At 41.3% G+C, this 18,891-nt stretch overlaps 1 protein-coding gene across 6 annotated transcripts in view; it reads right to left on the bottom strand.

The window, feature by feature from the left end:
• Positions 1–18,891, bottom strand: part of lrch2 (leucine-rich repeats and calponin homology (CH) domain containing 2) — a 170,656-nt gene that overhangs the window by 48,185 nt on the left and 103,580 nt on the right. For 3 of the 6 annotated variants that reach the window (XM_060912500.1, XM_060912494.1, XM_060912498.1), the window contains exons 12-15: positions 18,439–18,498; positions 17,770–17,818; positions 15,048–15,086; positions 14,688–14,828 (exon numbers count right to left, since the gene is read on the bottom strand). In XM_060912500.1, the coding sequence (XP_060768483.1) occupies positions 14,688–14,828; positions 15,048–15,086; positions 17,770–17,818; positions 18,439–18,498 (289 nt within the window). The remainder of the gene's footprint in view (positions 1–14,687; positions 14,829–15,047; positions 15,087–17,769; positions 17,819–18,438; positions 18,499–18,891) is intronic. The other 3 variants (XM_060912495.1, XM_060912496.1, XM_060912497.1) reach the window with 3 other exon arrangements.

Here is an 18,891-nt window from a genome sequence, read left to right as displayed (position 1 = left end):
AAAGGTTACAAAACCATCTCTAAAGAGTTTGGACTCCACCAATCCACAGTCCAACAGATTGTGTACAAATGGAGGAAATTCAAGACCGTTGTTACCCTCCCCAGGAGTGGTCGACCAACAAAGATCATTCAAGGCACGTCATAGTCGGCGAGGTCACAAAGGACCCCAGGGTAACTTCTAAGCAACTGAAGGCCTCTCTCACATTGGCTAATGTTAATGTTCAGGAGTCCACCATCAGGAGAACACTGAACAACAAAATGGTGTGCGTAGCAGGGTTGCAAGGAGAAAGCCACTGCTCTCCAAAAAGAACATTGCTGCACGTCTGCAGTTTTCTAAAGATCACATGGACAAGCCAGAAGGCTATTGGAAAAATGTATTGTGGACAGATGAGACCAAAATAGAACATTCTGGTTTAGATGAGAAGCGTTATGTTTGGAGAAAGGAAAACACTGCATTCCAGCATAAGAACCTTATCCCATCTGTGAAACATTGTGGTGGTAGTATCATGGTTTGGGCCTGTTTTGCTGCATCTGGGCCAGAATGGCTTGCCATCATTGATGGAACAATGAATTCTGAATTATACCAGCAAATTCTAAAGGAAAATGTCAGGACATCTGTCCATGAACTGAATCTCAAGAGAAGGTGGGTCAGGCAGCAAGACAATGACCCTAAGCACACAAGTTGTTCTACCAAAGAATGGTTAAAGAAGAATAAAGTTAATGTTTTGGAATGGCCAAGTCAAAGTCCTGACCTTAATCCAATTGAAATGTTGTGGAAGGACCTGAAATGAGCAGTTCATGTGAGGAAACCCACCAACATACCAAAGTTGAAGCTGTTTTGTACGGAGGAACAGGCTAAAATTCCTCCAAGCCAGTGTGCAGGACTGATCAACAGTTACCAGAAACGTTTAGTTGCAGTTATTGCTGCATAAGGGGGTCACACCAGATAATGAAAGCAAGTGTTCACATACTTTTGCCACTCACATATGTAATATTGGATCATTTTCCTCAATAAGTAAATTACAAAGTATAATATTTTTGTCTCATTTGTTTAACTGGGTTCTCTTTATCTACTTTTAGGACTTGTGTGAAAATCTGATGATGTTTCAGGTCATATTTATGCAGAAATATAGAAAATTCTAAAGGGTTCACAAACTTTCAAGCACCACTGTATACTGTATCCTCTACTGTGCTTTCTTGGTGAGAGAGCAGGTATGTGTCTCCCACATAAGGTCCGAGGTGATTAGTGCACCCAGGAAGCAGAAATACTCCACAGGAGGTTACTGCAGAGTCACCCAGGGTGATGGGGAAGGTGTGGTAGAGCTCCTCCTGAAGTCTACAATCATCCATGCCATTACAGGTGTCCACTTGAGTAAACTCTGCAGCTCACAGCAGTTAGAAAATGAGTGCTTTAAAGTATTTTCAGGATACCAATATCATGGCACTACTCTGGAAGACATCATGTATCGTTCCAGTTCCCAAAAAGGATCGGCACAGCGAGCTGAACGACTTCTGACCGGTGGCACTCACTTCACATCTGATGAAGACATTGGAGTGGCTCTTCCTCAGCCTCCTCAGCCCCTAGGTACAACATGCCCAGGACTGTCTGCAGTTTGCACACTATGCAGGTGTCAGTGTGGAAGACGCCATCCTCTGCCTGCTACACCAAGCCCACTCACATCTGGATAAGGGAAATGGCACAGTGAGGATCCTCTTCTTGGACTTCGAGTGCCTTCAACACCATCCAGCCCCTATTGCTTCAGGACAAACTGAATAGGATGTGAGTGGACACCTGCCTGGTCACATGGATCTCCAGCTACCTCACTGACAGGCCGCAGTACGTCAGGCTGAAGGACATCACGTCTGACACGGTGATTAGCAGCACTGGAGCACCCCAGGGCACGGTGCTGGCCCCTCGTCTCTTCACCCTGTACACCGCGGACTTCTGCTACAACTCGGAGCTGTGTCACATTCAGAAGTTTGCTGATGACACAGCCATCGTTGGGTGTATCAGTGATGACAGAGAGGGAGTATAGGAGCCTGGTGAGGGACTTTGCTGTGTGGTGCAACAGGAACCATCTGCAGCTCAACACCTCGAAGACCAAGGAGCTGGTCATTGACTTTGGGAGGTCCAGACCAAGGTCACGACCAGTTCTGATCGACGGAGTCAAGGTGGAGGCTGTGGATTCCTACAAGTACCTCGGGCTGTGGCTGGACAGCAAGCTGGACTGGACTTGCAACACCAAACACTTATACAGGAAGGGACAGAGCAGGCTATACTTCCTTAGGAGGCTATGGTTCTTTAACATCTGCAGGAAACTCCTGTGGATGTTCTCAGTCTGTGGTCGCCAGTGTCCTGTTTTACACCGTGGTGTGCTGGGGGGGCAGCACATCCAAGGAGGACACATCCAGGCTGAACAAACTGATCAGGTGAGCCGGCTCTGTGGTCGGCATGAAGCTGGACTCTCTGGTGATGGTGGCAGAGAAAAGATCTATGGACAAACTATTGAACATCATGGACAATGCCAGTCACCCTCTGCACACCGTCATCAGCAACCAGAGGAGCCTGTTCAGTGACAGAATGCTCCTTCCCAAGTGCAGGACGAACAGACTTAAACTCCTTTGTCCCGCACGCCATCAGACTGTACAACTCCTCTCTGGGGGGAGGAGGAGGGGTAACAGGAGGACAGAGGATGGGAAGGAGCAGTAGCCTAGCCTAACAATAAGCAATACCGGACAATGTGCAATACAATGTGCAATATCTCTCCTGCCACCCCCCCCTTCCCCATATATTATTCTTTTTATATTTGTATATGTAAATAATTAATTTTAATTTATCTAGAAGTTCTCTATTTCTTTTCTCTGTTTATCTGTAATGATGCTGCTGGAATTTTAATTTCCCTGAGGGAACCCGCCCAAAGGGATCAATAAACTATCTAATCTATCTACCATGTTAGCCATGCTGAGGATGGTCCTGCACCTAAATAATATAAAAAGTTAGTGCTGGTTATATGTCTTTTTTTTTTTATGAACAAGCATGGATTAGTCAATAATTAAACACCTAAAACTTAAACTACCATATGCAGTATCTATATGTAGAAATGTAACCATTGGTGTTGTTAATAAACTGCTGTGCATGAATGAGCTTGCGGTATTAGATATAAAACATGTAACTGCATGGCCCTGTAAATCACACGCTCGAGCAGCTTTTTCTTTCATTTCTGCACACCTGGAGGATAGTGCCACTTGGATACAATCCTAATGTTGGTGTCGCACGGATTATGAGAAAAGCGAAAATACTGTTTTCCCACCATCGTGTTACCAGTTAATCAGTGTTGCTTGATAGGACATCTTGTCTATTCTGTATTTTGTAAGCATGTAAGACCTACACCAAGTTAGTTCATTATTTGTCAGATTGGTGTTACTTACCGGTATTGAGGTATTTCACCCACGTGACCAAGTCACGTGACGCAGCCATTTTGGACGGCACGCTTAAGTCCTTCAGTGCAAGGCAGTATGAGATGGTGGAGACCTTTGCACATTTTAACAAGAAAGTAAGCTGTGATTCGTGTTAAATTGGATCTGTCTTTTATCACAAACACCGTACCCAGCCTTGGTATGGAGCCCTGTTTGTTTATTTCTGTGTCCCGTTTCTTTCTAGCCTTTGTTATTGCGTTTTATGTCTGATGTCTGCTACATGCAACCCTAGACAAATTAACACTGCCTTGTTTCACTGCTCAGATGGGTTAACTGACCCATTTACTTTTTGCTATATATTTTATCAAAATTGCGTTAACTGATAAACTAACCTGAAATGAAATGATCACTGCAAAGTCTGGAGTACTCTGTTGGCTCCCAATCCTGTCTCTTCACAGCTGCAATCCATTTGGCCCTCTTGTCTGGGTCAGTAGGAAACCGGTAGTGATGTGTCGGTCGCGAACGATCCGGTTCAAAGAGCTGGCTCTTTGAAGTGAACGACGGGAGCCAGCTCTTCGGTGGGAGCCGAGTTGGGGAGCCGAATTAGTTTTTTGTCCTTAGGTGCCTCAGAGAAAGAGAGACTTTCACAAAAAAAGTTGCTGTCCGATTGCGTCTTTGTGTTGTCTATTACCATTCAAAGGAAAAAAAGTAGCATGGTGTACGCCTACTTTTTTTGGTTGGGGGGGTTGATGTCATTCACAGCTGCGAAAATACGAAAATTGGTGTAATGCTTAAAGCTGTGGAGCGCAGGGGAGAGGAGTCTGTGAGGCACCTGAGGAGGGGAAAATCAGCTGTGTATTTTATATTGGTAATATAACAGTTTTGCATTATGTTTGTGAGAAAATAATTTATTAATTGGTAAGTAAGTTTTATTTCTATAGCTAGAACATTGTTACACTGCTATACTTTACAAAGCTTTACAATGGCTACAAAAACAAAAAAATAAAATGGAAAACATCCTATTGATAAAATATAAATAATAATGTAATTAATTTACTAGTTAACTGCAGCAATTAAATCAAAAATAAAATCTCAGGAGCCGTTTGGGAGCCGAAAGAGGCGGCTCCTTATAGTAAGAAGAGCCAAAAGAGCCGACTCCCGAAAAAGAGCCGAAATTCCCATCACTAGAAACCGGTAAAAGGAGCGTCCTGCATGCTGTCCCTGTCTGTTGTGGCAGCCCACAGCACAACAAGCAAACACCATGGTTATTTATAGAGTGCTTACTGACAAATTAATCTATTCTAGGTGTCTGTAACACGTTTTTTTTCAAGCTGGTTCTCCCTCTCTGTCTGCAGCGTTAGTATGTAGCTTGACGTTCAAAATGGCGGACACCGGGGCGTCACGTGACCCTGTGACGTCAGGTGAAATACCTCAATAGTCAAAGTTACATCCTGAATGGGGTCTAGCATGGAGGATGGGAGGCTGGCACTCCTTAATAGCCAATTAAGCTAATTAACAAATACTTATTTATTTTCTGTTATTTAGATATACCTCCATTCACCTTGGTAACAAGCCACATCTTGTCAGGTATGGATAACACTCATGCTTTGTCTTTTTAGTTTTGTCAAATTTTCATAATTCCACTCTAAATCTAGCTTATTTGTGTTTTTTTAAATTTAGCGTTTCACCTTCAAAGCTGTCGGACTATTTGCAACAGCATTCCATAGGCAAGTAACAGTTCAGTCAATTCACAATATTTTAGAAAAATTTAATAATGTAAATTATTACCAAAAAATGCAAAAATCATTTTTAAAATCAACTTAAAAATATTTTGTTAAATAATAAAACACCATTTAATTTTCTTAATAACCAACAATAACTCTTTACCAACATTTGTACAGTTTGGAGTAAAATATAAATATTGGAGTAAAATCTATCCACAATTAAAGGTATATTTTAATATTTCTTTAATTAAAAATGAAAAACATTAATAATTCTTTTTTTTAAAATGAACATTTGTAAAGGCTGTAGTCAGGATTAAACCAACATCTGTAAGGGTGTGCAGGCACTTATGGACAATTGCAGGGTAGAGCGGGTGCGTCGCAAACTGGTGAACTAATCCACTCGTGAAGCAAGAATCAGTCAGGAACAAGCCAAAGGTCGGTCAAAGTGTGAACAGGATATCAAAAGGTAAACTACAGTCTCAGAGTCAGATAAGTAATGTAGCAAGGGTCAAAACGAGTCAGACCAAAACAACAAATGGCTCTGTATGATCAGGGATGGGGACACAGAACAATACTTCACAAGGAGCACGAGTGTTTGCAGCCTTTAGATAGGGAGAGCAGATGAGGAACAGGTGTGCTCTCAATCAATACTCAGGAGAGGGAGGATGCTGTGGCACCTGGGAGTTGTAAACTGTGGCAGTCAAGCTTGAAACCTGCCACGAACTTGAGCAGTCACTGACAACAACTACCTCCTTTTCTTCTCTTTAGCTTTCGACAGGCTGTAAAAACCGAGCTCTTTCTTGTTTAAACACTTTCTTGTTTACACAGTCAATTATACATCAGCGCTTTCCCATTTTTGTGTGTTTTCACAGCATTAGAGCCTATGGTGAAGTCATGCATATCTTTACCTCTATTTTACAAGCACTCTCTATTGTCTAAGCAACGCCATTACAACTCAGAAAAACTAAGATCATGCAGCCTGATGATAATCGCGATTAATTTATTTCATCGAATCGTCACGTGTATCGCAATTTATTTTTGCACGATATACTGTCACATGCCTAGCATTCCACTGATTCTCTTAAATCAATGAACTTGAGGCCAGATGATTTTGCAGGAAGGTCACACACAAATTTGGATGCACCCTACATGGCCTTTATCCTGGAATACAGTGTCTTGCAAAAGTATTCATCCCCCTTGGTGTTTGTCCTGTTTTGTCGCATTACAAGCTGGAAATAATCCTCTGGGGTCTCAGGGTATTTTCTGGCACGCTAATGAATTTGTTATGATCGGATTTTGTTGTCAATTTCAACAAATCTAAGCAGTATTTTCAAAGTCATATGACTTTTGTATTCAGCACAAAGTTCAGCTACAATAATATCCATGTACGTCAGTCATGATTGTACTTTATATATAAAAAAATAAATAAAATGATATAAAAAGCAGTTTTAGAACTGTGTTGGAATGTGTGTGTGTGGGGGGGGGGACCCCACATGACCTTACCCATTGTGACAAACAGTTTTGGTCACTTGAGGTGATTCTGTTCAGTCTTAGGAATGCATCAAACACAAAAACTTAAATCTGCTCCGTTGATTTGGACAATTAATTGGCTGAAAGAGAAACCAATCAAAACCAAAAGAGTGAAAGTGATTATTATGCCGTTACCATGTGAATAGTCTTTTATGAAGGCGCAAGTGGGTGCTCAGCATTCCGCCTCTGGTGTGACTGAGTAAGGTGACAAGTTTTATGTTTCATCTGTTTTAGGTAATTTTAAAAAATTATGTATTTAGACACACCATTTGACAGTGGGCACATAGGAAAGTGTAAAATTTGTCAATATATTTATCGTGCTTGCATGATAAACTTGAAGATGATCTTTTGGCTGCTCCTGATTAGGGGTCACCACAGCGGATCTTTTGTCTCCATTGTTCCCTGTCTTCCGCATCCTTCTCTACCACCCCTGCCACTTTCATGTCCTCTCTCACCACATCCATGTATCTCCTCTTTGGCCTTCCTCATTTTCGTGTGCCTGGCAGCTCCATCCTCAACATTCTCCTTCCAACAGGCTCTGCATCTCTTCCCAGGATGTGCCCATACCATCTCAGTCTCATCTCTCTTAGCTTAGTTCCCAAGCTCTCCACATGTGCTGTCCCTCTGATGTGCTCGTTCCTTATCCTGTCCAACCCTGTCACTCCCATCGCAAACCTTAACATCAACTCCACCACCTCCAACTTTGCCTCCTGTCTCTTCGTTAAGGGTACGGTCTCCAATCCATACATCACAGCTGGTCTCACTACTGTCTCATACATCTTACCTTCCACTTTTGCTGGGACTTTCCTATCACAAATGACTCCCGAAATCCTTCTCCAATTGCTCCACCCTGCCTGCACACTCTCTCACCTCACTATCGCAGCCCTCATTTTCCTGCACAGTTGACCCCAGGTACTGGAATTCACCAACTTTGTCTACTCCTTGCATCTTCACTACACTCTCATCCCCATTCTCAATGATGCACATGTATTCTGTTTTGCTACTGCTCACCTTCATTCCAATGCATCCCTCCATCTCTCCAAACCCAACTCAACCTCCTTTCTACTTTCACCACATATCACAGTATCATCCCGGGGGTATGAGCCCGGGGGTGTCATGGCTCAGATGGCTAAGGCACCGTACCATAAATCCGGGGACCCGGGTTCGATTCCGACCCGAGGTTATTTCCCGATCCCGTCTCTCTCTCCCCCGCTCATTTCCTGTCTCTCTATACTGTCCTATCTAAAAAAAAAAAAAAAAAAAAAAAAAAGACTGAGACCGCGGTTGAAAGATGGCAAGTCAAGATAACGAGTTACTGGCAAAAAAAATACAACATCGGCAGTGTGGCAGTATTTTGGTTTCAAACCAAACGAAAAGGGAGAGCCAGCAAACACAGATGAAGCTGTGTGTAAAGTATGTAAGAAGACGGTCACGGCGCGAGAGGGGAACACCTCCAATCTGAGTGTTTTGAGTAGGTTACATGAGTAACAACAAGGTAAAATAATATAACGTATGACATTTGGGATGTGGGTAATAAACGTTTGAAATGTCATCTACTGAAGAAACGGAAGAAAACATCGTAGCGTAAACCGTTAGGTTTCTGGTGGGAATTAGCAATGCGCTTGCTATCTTTGTTGGGTGTGTTAAACCGTATGGATTTAAGTGGAATAATTGTAAGGAGTTATGTGATCAAGACAACGTTTTAAGCAAGGTAAGGCCATTTGATTATTAATTTCCCCACCATGGCATGACGTGGGCCCATATGATTTTGCCTTGTGCAGCTATCACGCATTTGAATTAGGTTCGCCTCATTTGCGCTGAAGAATATGGTTTATCGCGCAGTCTAAACGGACTTGGGTGTTGGTTGATTCTTTTTCTTTTTTTTATTTCCCATGCTTGAAAGGGTATGATCCTGCTCATCGTGTACTTTTTTTTTGATGGAGTAGGTGAAATAGTGCTGCAAATGGCGTTTCAACGCAGACATGTGTAAACGACAGTTGAATGCTATTTTCAAGATGAAGGAAGAGTTGCGTGATGCTTTGAAATATCTCTTAATCCATTCATCAATGCACAAAATTCGCTTTGCTGCTTAATCCATACCACAATGCACACAATTCGCTATGCTGCTTTTAAATAGTACATTTGAGGCATAGGCGCAGGTCTGGACAAGGTCCGCTGGTATAGGCGCACGTTACACAGTAGGCCGAAACAAAATATTAATTTTTTTCTCGGTAATACCGTATACCCCGGGAAAACACAGAGACGGTTTAAAGGTATCAAAATTTGGATACCGCCCAACCCTACTGCACACCTCACTGCTGTTTCACGGTTCTCATACATGTCTTGCACCACTCTAATATACTTCTCATTCACTCCACACTTTCTCATACAATACCATAACTCATCTCTCAGCACTCTATTGTATGCCTTCTCCAGGTCTACGAACACAAAATGTAGCTTTCTCTGGCCTTCCCTGTACTTCTCCATTAACATTCTTAAAGCAGAAATTGCATCCGACGTGCTCTTCCTCAGCATAAACCTGTACTGCTGTTCACAGATTGCTACCTCTCGTCTCAGTCTCACCTCCAATACCCTTTCCCATAGCTTCATGGTGTGGCTCATCAGTTTTATCCCTCTAATTACTGCAGCTCTGTACATCTCTCTTATTCTTGTATATTGAAACTAGCACACTTTCTCCATTCATTTGGCATATTCTCTCGGATCTTAAACAACCTCGTTAGGAACTCCACAGCCGTCTCACCCAAACATCTCCAAGCCTCAACCGGGATACCATCTGGTCTGACTGTTTTCCCAGTCTTCATTCTTTTCATGGCTGCCCTCACCTCATCCTTACTAACCAACTCTGCTTCCTGATTTGCTGTCTCCAACGAATCTGACCTTTTCTCTCTTGGATTCTCCTCATTTAATAAATCCTCAAAAGTACTCTTTCCACCTTCTTAATACACTGTCAGCACATTTCCACCTTTCATCACTTTTACCTGCTATACATCCCTCGCTTCCCTGTTTCTCTGCCTACAGTAGCTAGTCTGTACAGGTCTCTCTCTCCTTCTTTGGTCTCCAGTCTTTTGTACAACTCCTGGTATGCATCTGCTTTCACCTTCGCTACCACTCTTTTTGCCTTCTGTCTCGTCTCTCTGTATAATTGCCTGCTTTCCTCATCTCTCTGATCGTCCCAATTCTTCTTTGCTAGCCTCTTCCCTTTTATAATTTCCTGAACTTCTTTGTTCCACTACCATGTCTCCTCGTCTTCCTCCTTCCTTCCTGCTGACCACCCTAGCGCCTTCCTTGCTGCCTCTCTTACTAATATAGCAGTAGTATCCCAATCTTCTGGCAGACTTCCATTACCACTCAATGCTAGTCTCATTTCTTCCTTAAACTCCTTCTGATGTTCAGCCTCTCTTAGTTTCCACCACTTAATCTTTGGCTCCACCATTTCATGCTTCCTCTTTTTCAGTTTCAAGCTCATTCTGCACATGACTCGAAGATGTTTATCTAAATGCATGACCTACTCATTCTAAACCTGCAGAGCTTCACCAGTGAAGCTCTCAACCCCAGAGGGTTAAAATGGATTTTTTTTTTTTGGGGGGGGGCAGCAGCACCATTTACACCTACCACTTTAAAAGGTGCAATTCTGTTTTTTTTTCCAACTTCGTGTGTCCCAATTAAAAAAAAAAAATCTGGAGTGTGCATAAGTATTCACCCCCTTCCGTATGAAACCCCTAAATAAGAGCTGGTCTAACCATCACAATTAGTTGATTAAGATCCACCTGTGTGCAAAGTGTCAAATGATCTGTTACATGAGGTCTATATAAAATCAAGCTGTTCTGGAAGGACCCTGTCTCTGGAACACTGCTAAGCAAGCAACATGAAAACCAAGGAGCCTCTAAACAGGTCAGAGACAAAGTTGTGAAGTATAGATCAGGGTTGGGTTATAAAAAGTTAAAAAAAGATCCCAAACTTTGAATATCCCACAGAGCACCATTAAATCCATTATAGCAAAATGGAAAGAATATGGCACCACTACAACCCTGACAAGAGAAGGCCACCCACCAAAACTCACAGACCAGGCAAGGAGGGCATTAATCAGAGATGCAACAAAAACACCAATGATATCACTGAAGGAGCTGCAAAGCTCCATAGCAGAGATGGGAATATCTGTCCATAGGACCACTTTAACCCATACTTGCAGCTGTAATTGCAGCAGAAGGTGGCTCTACAAAGTATGGACCTTTTTTTGGGGGGGGGGGGGGGGGGGAAGATACCTATGCACACTCCAGATTTCTCATCTCATTATCTGTAGCCGCTTTATCCTGTTCTGCAGGGTCGCAGGCAAGCTGGAGCCTATCCCAGCTGACTACGGGCGAAAGGCGGGGTACACCCTGGACAAGTCGCCAGGTCATCACAGGGCTGACACATAGACACAGACAACCATTCACACTCACATTCACACCTACGGTCAATTTAGAGTCACCAGTTAAAGGAATACTCCGGAGTGAAATGCTTTTTAGGTCTATTTTCGCATTACTGGGAGTGCATATGTTGAGTTGCTACCACAATCACATCAATTGGTTGTGTTTTGAGAAAATTCGTTTTTTATGATTTCAACCGGAAAGCGCTAACACGGCAGTGCCCGGGGCATGTCTTTTTGCCGATACAAAACGGCAAAAATCAAGCTGTTCTGGAAGGACCCTGTCTCTGGAACACTGCTAAGCAAGCAACATGAAAACCAAGGAGCCTCTAAACAGGTCAGAGACAAAGTTGTGAAGTATAGATCAGGGTTGGGTTATAAAAAATTTTAAAAAATTATAAAAAAAAAAAAATCCCAAACTTTGAATATCCCACAGAGCACCATTAAATCCATTATAGCAAAATGGAAAGAATATGGCACCACTACAACCCTGACAAGAGAAGGCCCCGCCCACCAAAACTCACAGACCAGGCAAGGAGGGCATTAATCAGAGATGCAACAAAAACACCCGTTTTTTCACCCCGCCTTTCACCCGTTTTAAAACCATTGCAAAGCTCAAAACATGACAGTTCTGTGGAAGTGAGTAGAGGGTTCCTACAAACAAAACAAAGTGTCCCTGGCTATGCAAGTGCACGGACAGAGTGTGTAGAAGAGTAAATACAAAGCCAGTGACCTTGCCTGAAGTTGGTCTTCCTTAGACGCCATCTTCAGTGGACAGTCCGTAAAAGTCGAGTGCCAAGTGCAGAGCCCATCCCACTGGAAATGCACAACATACCACAATTGGCCTTGTATTTACTCTTCTACACACTCTGTCCATGCACTTGCAGAGCCAGGGACACTTTGTTTTGTTTGTAGGAACCCTCTACTCGCTTCCACAGAACTGTCATGTTTTGAGCTTTGCAATGGTTTTAAAACTAGCATTTTGTATCAGCAAAAAGACATGCCCCGGGCACTGCTGTGTTAGAGCTTTCCGGTTGAAATCACAAAAAACAAATTCTCAAAACACAACCGATTGATGTGATTGTGGTAGCAACTCAACGTATGCACTCCCAATAATGCGAAAATAGACCTAAAAGCATTTCACTCCGGAGTATTCCTTTAACCTAACCTGCATGTCTTTGGACTGTGGGGGGAAACCAGAGCACCTGGAGGAAACCCATGCGGACATGGGGAGAACATGGAAACTCTGCATAGAAAGGCCCTCGCCGGCCACGGGGCTCGAACCCGGACCTTCTTGCTGTGAGGCGACAGCGCTAACCACTACACCACTGTGCCGCCACTCCAGATTTCTGTTTTTTTCATTTTAATTATTGTTTGTGTCACAATAAAAAAATTTTATTTACACCTTTTAAAGTAGTAGGTATGTTGTATAAATCAAATGTGCTAACCCCCCAAAAATCCATTTTAATTCCAGCTTGTAACATGACAAAACAGGACAAACACTAAGGGGGATGAATACTTTTGCAAGACACTGAATGAGCTTAAGTGCAGTTTTCTGCTTAGACTTTAAGCACAAAATCAGTCTTGGAAACTGGCCAACAAACTGCCAACAAGCTTTTAACTTCAGTGTAAGTATTAGTTTGAGTGGCATTTGCATAGGTGTGGTTGTGTATTTGTGCTCGTTTACAAATTATATTTAAAAGGATGTTTATTAAAAAAAAAAAAAAACACAAACTTTTAAATCTTGTTTTGGAAATTGGCAAACAGTACTGAGCCCCGCATTATTTGCTCAGCAACGTGACTGTGTAAAGTGATTGGGAATTTAAGTGTGCGCATGTGGGTGCGCACAGCTGTGTGAAAGATGCATCAGATTTTTCCTTTCCTTTAACGGCATCAAATTCCTCCACCCCAACCATCCCCTTTCTCTTTATTCTCAATTCTTTTTTTTCCCTCCCCTTTTCTCCACCCACTCGCAGATAGCAAACCTCCCTGGGTTTGAACACGAAGACACAAGTCATAAAAGGTCCTTCATACAACAGATGCCTTCTCTTCCACTGATACTAGCACTGCACTATTTAAAAAAAAAGAAAGAAAGAAAAGAAAAAAACCTTTAGCCCCAACATCATTCATCAGAGATCAAACTGATTTGGATTCACACAAGCTTGCACTGCGTTCTGCAGTCAGGACATTTGGCATGTCCACAGTTGTTTTTTTAAACATTAAATGTTAAAGGCAATGCAAACCGGCATTGTGTATTATCCTGTCAATGTTCAGCAGTGACTGTGAATGAATCAGCAGGGGCAAACATCTACCACTCCTCAGAAGTGTTCAGGCCAGTGTGGCGTTGGTCGTAATGAGATTAACTGCATTTCCCTTAGTTAAATGTAAGCATTGTTTATCGACTGATGGATGAATGTAGGAAATGAAATGTTCTAGTGTTTAGCTCCAACACCCTGTCACAAAGATGGCTGAAGACGACGTGGTCGGCTTGATGCATGTTTCACTTTTAAGTCAGTTCAGTGGAGCCATTTTAATAACATTTACTACTAGATTTTTGGATTACTATTACTGAAAAAGCTGGTTTGGAAAAGTAATTTTGACTGTGTATTATATTGGGTTTTGATTTAAAACCGATCTTACTAGTGGATTTGGACTTCTTGACCATAATAAACAAACACTCATGGCCACTTCATTAGGAACACCCATCCACCTGCTGTTTTCTGCAGTTCTCTAATCAGCCAATCCCTTGACAGCAGCACAATGCATACAATCATGCAGATACAAATCAAGAGCTTCAGTTAAATGTTCACTTCAAACATCAGAATGGGACAAACTGAACTCAAAGTGTGAGTTTCTTTCACTGTGCCATGGGTGTTGGTTTGAGCCAGATTGACTGGTTTGAGTATTTCAGAAACTGTTGATCTCCTGGGGTTTTCACTCACAAAACAATATGTAGACTGTTACACAGAATGGTGTGAAAAACAAACACTGAGTGAGCGACAGTTCTGTGGGTGGAAACAAACATCTTGATAGAGGTCAGAGGAAAATGGCCAGATTGGTTCAAGCTTTTTTTGCCAGGAAAGATATAGTAACTCATTGTGGCAACGGGGGCGTGGTCAAGCGTCAGTCTGTGACCAGAGGTAGGAGTCAGGGAAGGCAAGTGGCAGAATCACTGCACCTGATGTTGGTTAATCTGTGTTTGTGTGTCTTCCCCAGTGACTGCGCCCTATATAAGGAGAGAGAGAGCAGAGGAAGGGAGCTCTCTCCCCAGCCAGATGACTGATGTACATGTCTGTGTGACTGGGAGTTTGTTAAAAAGCTGAAAATAAAGTTTTGTGAAACTCAGTTCTGGCCTGCCGTACTTCTGTGCTCCATCCACCCGCTCAACATACTACACTCATAATCACTCTTTACAACCGTAGTGAGCAGAAAAGCATCTCAGCATGCAACAGCAGAAGACCACATTGGGTTCCACTCCTGCAGCCAAGAACAGGAATCTTAGAATCAAGAACAAGTTCCTATTAAAGTGGCTGGTGAGTGTACGCCTAGGTCTCAGTCCAGATCGTGTGTGTGTCTGCGATTGTGTACCTTGAGGTAGTCCTTCCTCAGGTATTTGTTTCGTCTCCGATCTTCATTCTGGTTCAGGATGGGAGGAAGCTCTGGCCATTTGGGCTCGCTGTCGCCATTCTCAGATTTCAAACTCCCATCAAACGAGCAGGATAAAGAAGGCTGGGGGAGGGGAAAGACACGCTGATGGTTTAGACTTGCACTTAAAAAAAAAAAAGGCTGCTGGACAGTTTAAAGCGGCTAGAGATAATGAGATGAGATTAGATCTCTTGTTTGGACATGTGCTCAGATGCTATATCTGGTAGCAGTGTTGAAATAAATTAGGGTTCTTGGCTAATGGCTATAATAAATGATGGCTAGGATGAGGATGATGATGGAGACCTCAGAGAAAGCGGTGTCTTCATCTGTGAGGTTGCCGTCCTTCAGAAAAGACATGGACAAACAAGGAGAAAAGAATCAAAACAGGAGAATGTGAGACAAGGAATTGGTGTATGGGATCAGTTTCTAAAAAAAAAAAAAATCATGCCACATATTCTAGCAAGACAGAAAATATTATGGAAAAGTAGAGAGCAGCTGAATGATTCACAGGAAACAGACATTAAGCTGTTAATGCAGGGAATGTGGAAATATGATAAATGTGCGAGAGGTGCAAAGCAAGGCATTTATGCCAAGTGTGCAGCCAAACTTTAACAAAGCATGAGACCGCAACAATAACATTCCCATGACCGATGGAAACCATTGTTTTGTGTCTTTGAAGCCAGCATGATGGCGACATGAGAAAAAAGTATTGCAAAAACCTCATCTCACGAAATACCTCAACAATCATTTGATGCCAACTAGAAGCATTTTGGTTCTGAGTAAAACAGTTCATACGGGTGAGGCCGAATTTCTTTTCTGAGCTAAAATATCCATAGCGGCTGAGATCATTTTATCAGGGTTTGTGAACATTTCCAACATTCACCGAGTCTTTCTAGGTACAGGAAGAACACCAGAAAGATAATCATGTCTCAAAGTACATTCAGATGCAAGTTAGTGAGCATGCCTGTGCATCAGAGATAACAAATCAACTGTGCACCTACTACGTCAAAAAATTTTTCTTATCAGTATAAATCAGATTTCCATTATGATTACCAAGAATTATGCTGCCTTTGGTCTGATCACATACCTGGCTCGACTGCTGAGCCATGCTACTGTAACTGCTTTTAAAAATGAGCAATTATATGACACTAATTAGACACCTTTTGGTTACAAATGTGTTTCAGTGTCAGAAATAAGGAGTCATTTTAAGGTGCGATATTTTGGTACTATGAAGTCCATAGCTGCTTATATTACTAATGTCAGGTTTGGTAACTATATACACATTTCACATGGCACTTGCTTTCCCAAGTTTTATTTTGCTGAAATTGCTCTAGGCTCCACCTTTTTGGTTGTGTTTAACTAGTTAACATCGGGTAACACCAAACAAATCCTGGCTTTGTTTCTATTACATGTTTGTTAACATACAAACCCACATAAAAATGCCTCTCGTTTAGATGATAAATGTAGCAAATTATAGTCGGTCATTTGAGACAGAAAATTTAAATTTACCCTGATAAACCTACTGGTTTTATGAAGATAATTTAGATTAATTTTACTACCTTTCTCATAGAAACTAAACTCTTCTATAATGCAAAATATGCATGGAGCAGAGTTGGAGGGTCAGCTTTCTCTATGCTGGTTACAGTAAAGCTGAAAACAAAGTGAGATTTGTCCACTTGCAAGAGGTCATGTGACTCAGGAGAAAGCTATTTAAGGTGATGATTGCCGACGAGGCGTGTAGCACCGAGTTAGCTATAAGCGATATACGACGAGATTGAGTGGAATAATGGTTATATTCTATCCACATTCACTGGATTTTGAGAAATGGAGCATTTTTAATTTTTTGTAAATTCGATAAATAAAAGCTTTATACAAAAAGTCCAACAAAATTTCCGCTTAGAATGTAAGCAAACCGGTGAAATGACAGTAGCAATTTGTGACAAATGCTATAATAATTCTGGGGCGTAGGGAATGTTCTTACCATCAAATACTTTTATTCCATATTTTGTTGCTTTATTTTTTGGGGTTTTGTTTTCGAGTGGTTTATTTCATCCTCGGTTGGTTCAGCAACACATGCCGCCATTTTGTTTTTCTCTACTCACGGTATATGAGCTGATAGTCTAGTAGTACAGTAGCCAATCAGAGCAAGCACTGCTCATAGCCAGTGAACATGGATAGAATAATTAGATGTATATTAGATAGTACTGTGCAAAAGTTTTAGGCACCCTATTTTTTTTTCTTCATACAAACTTTTAGATTTCTACTTTATGACTTCTACATTACCAAGTCAGTACTAAAACATTCAAGCCCCAAATGTTCGTTTTCCAGCACAAAATTAAATTTTACAGAAAAAAAAAAGTTTGTAATCAGAGCAGCATATTCCATAAGAAAGCACTTTTCAGATTAAAAAAAAGAAAACAATGAAGGCTACTGGGTTTTGGTGAAAAATTAAGAAGAGAGTGAGACAAAGTGTCCAGCAGAACTGTGTCTGGTTCTGCAAGATGCTCAGTAAAACCTACAGCTCATTTCCTTATCAAACTGCACTCACTGTATCTGAGAATACTTTTTTTAATATAAAGTAAAAAGGGTCGTCTCACACCAAATATTGACTTTGTTTCATTTATTATGGCTTACTGATTACAGTTTCTAATTTTTTTTAAATATTGAAACATTTTATTTCATTATTTTTAAACTGTTTTTGGTTTATAGCATTTCTTTACATGTGCCTAAGACTTTTGCACAGCACGGTATATATTATTAGGAAATTGGTATTAAATACAAATACATCTGTGGGTTTCAAGTGCACAGTGAAAAGTGTTGATATTTATTAAAACTATTTACACTTTTGCATAAAATTTTATTGTATGTACAGGAATCCCACATTTTATGTATAAAAATAGAACATTTTCTATGTTCTAGCAGCGTTGATCATCGAGGCCCGTGGATTGGCTCGGTGTGTGTGATGTGTATATATATATATATATATATGTGTGTGTGTATGTATGTGCGTGTGTGAGAGACATACCTGTCCACACATTGCTGAGGATGTACTGCTTCCCTCATCCAGTGATGCACTGCAAGAAAAGCATCAGAAAGTTCATCATATCTGATTACATCCAGGTGCAGGGTCGAGTGTGTAGCAGAGCTAGAACATGAACCATGCAATCTACAAATCTGGTAATATCAAGAATATTCCAACAAGAAAGATAAACAAAGGTTATCACAATTTCTCAGAATTGTGCTGTTCTTGGTACAGTTCTATACCTGACTCAACTGGGAACCCCACTGAGCTTTATAAATGAGCAGCCATGCAGGTCAGAGTCTGGGTTTTATACCAGTTTGTATGTGTTTATAATTAAAGGTTTTTAGGTATACCCACACTGCACATTTTATCAGGTAAATATACCATACAAAGTTATTTTATGCCTAATTTGTCAGCCATTGTCTACTAATCTAATAGCAATCAATAGTGGCATGACAACAAAGGCAGGTTGTCACCCTTGTTCAGACCAAGTCCTGTTTTTTTTTTTCTTAAAACAGACAAATCGACACAAAACCAGAAACCCAGTCCAGACTGTTTTGTCTATCAGGGTAACAACAAAGCACTGTACATTACACTTGTTCTTTTTGAAGAGCAGCACAATAACACTTCCTGTTGAAGTAACTGGGAAATTTAATCTAGGTGTGTGTGTACCTCCGAATGGTTTGTGAGGAAGATTTCTGTTTGCCGCTTCCTCCTGAATGACTGAGAAATCTGTTGGGCAAAAACACATCCTGACATTCACATAATCATGATGGTATCTCTCTCACTCACACAACAAAATCCTAAATCAAATTAAGATTTGGTGGTGTTCTGGTTTAACTTCATCAGCCACAACTGTGCGTGAGAACATGCACATTGACAAGTGAGAAACTTTTTTTTTTTGGTTAATCCAGTATCTGGTCTCTCACACACACAGGCCATAGGTCATGAGGCCTATGAGGCCCCCATGGTCCAGACCTCGGTCATTTTTAAGAGCTGAAAATACATTTGTACACTAAATATTCAACTGGATAAAAAAAAGTAATAAATTAAGAATAACATTAAAACGTCTCCGTAAAAAGTGCATTGTTAATTATGTTAAATGTCGATTCTGTCTTCTGTGTC

Source organism: Neoarius graeffei, chromosome 28 (assembly GCF_027579695.1).
Source record: "Neoarius graeffei isolate fNeoGra1 chromosome 28, fNeoGra1.pri, whole genome shotgun sequence".
Lineage (NCBI taxonomy): Eukaryota > Metazoa > Chordata > Actinopteri > Siluriformes > Ariidae > Neoarius > Neoarius graeffei.
Note: the sequence above shows the minus strand (reverse complement) of the source record. Positions and strands in the feature narration are given on the sequence as shown.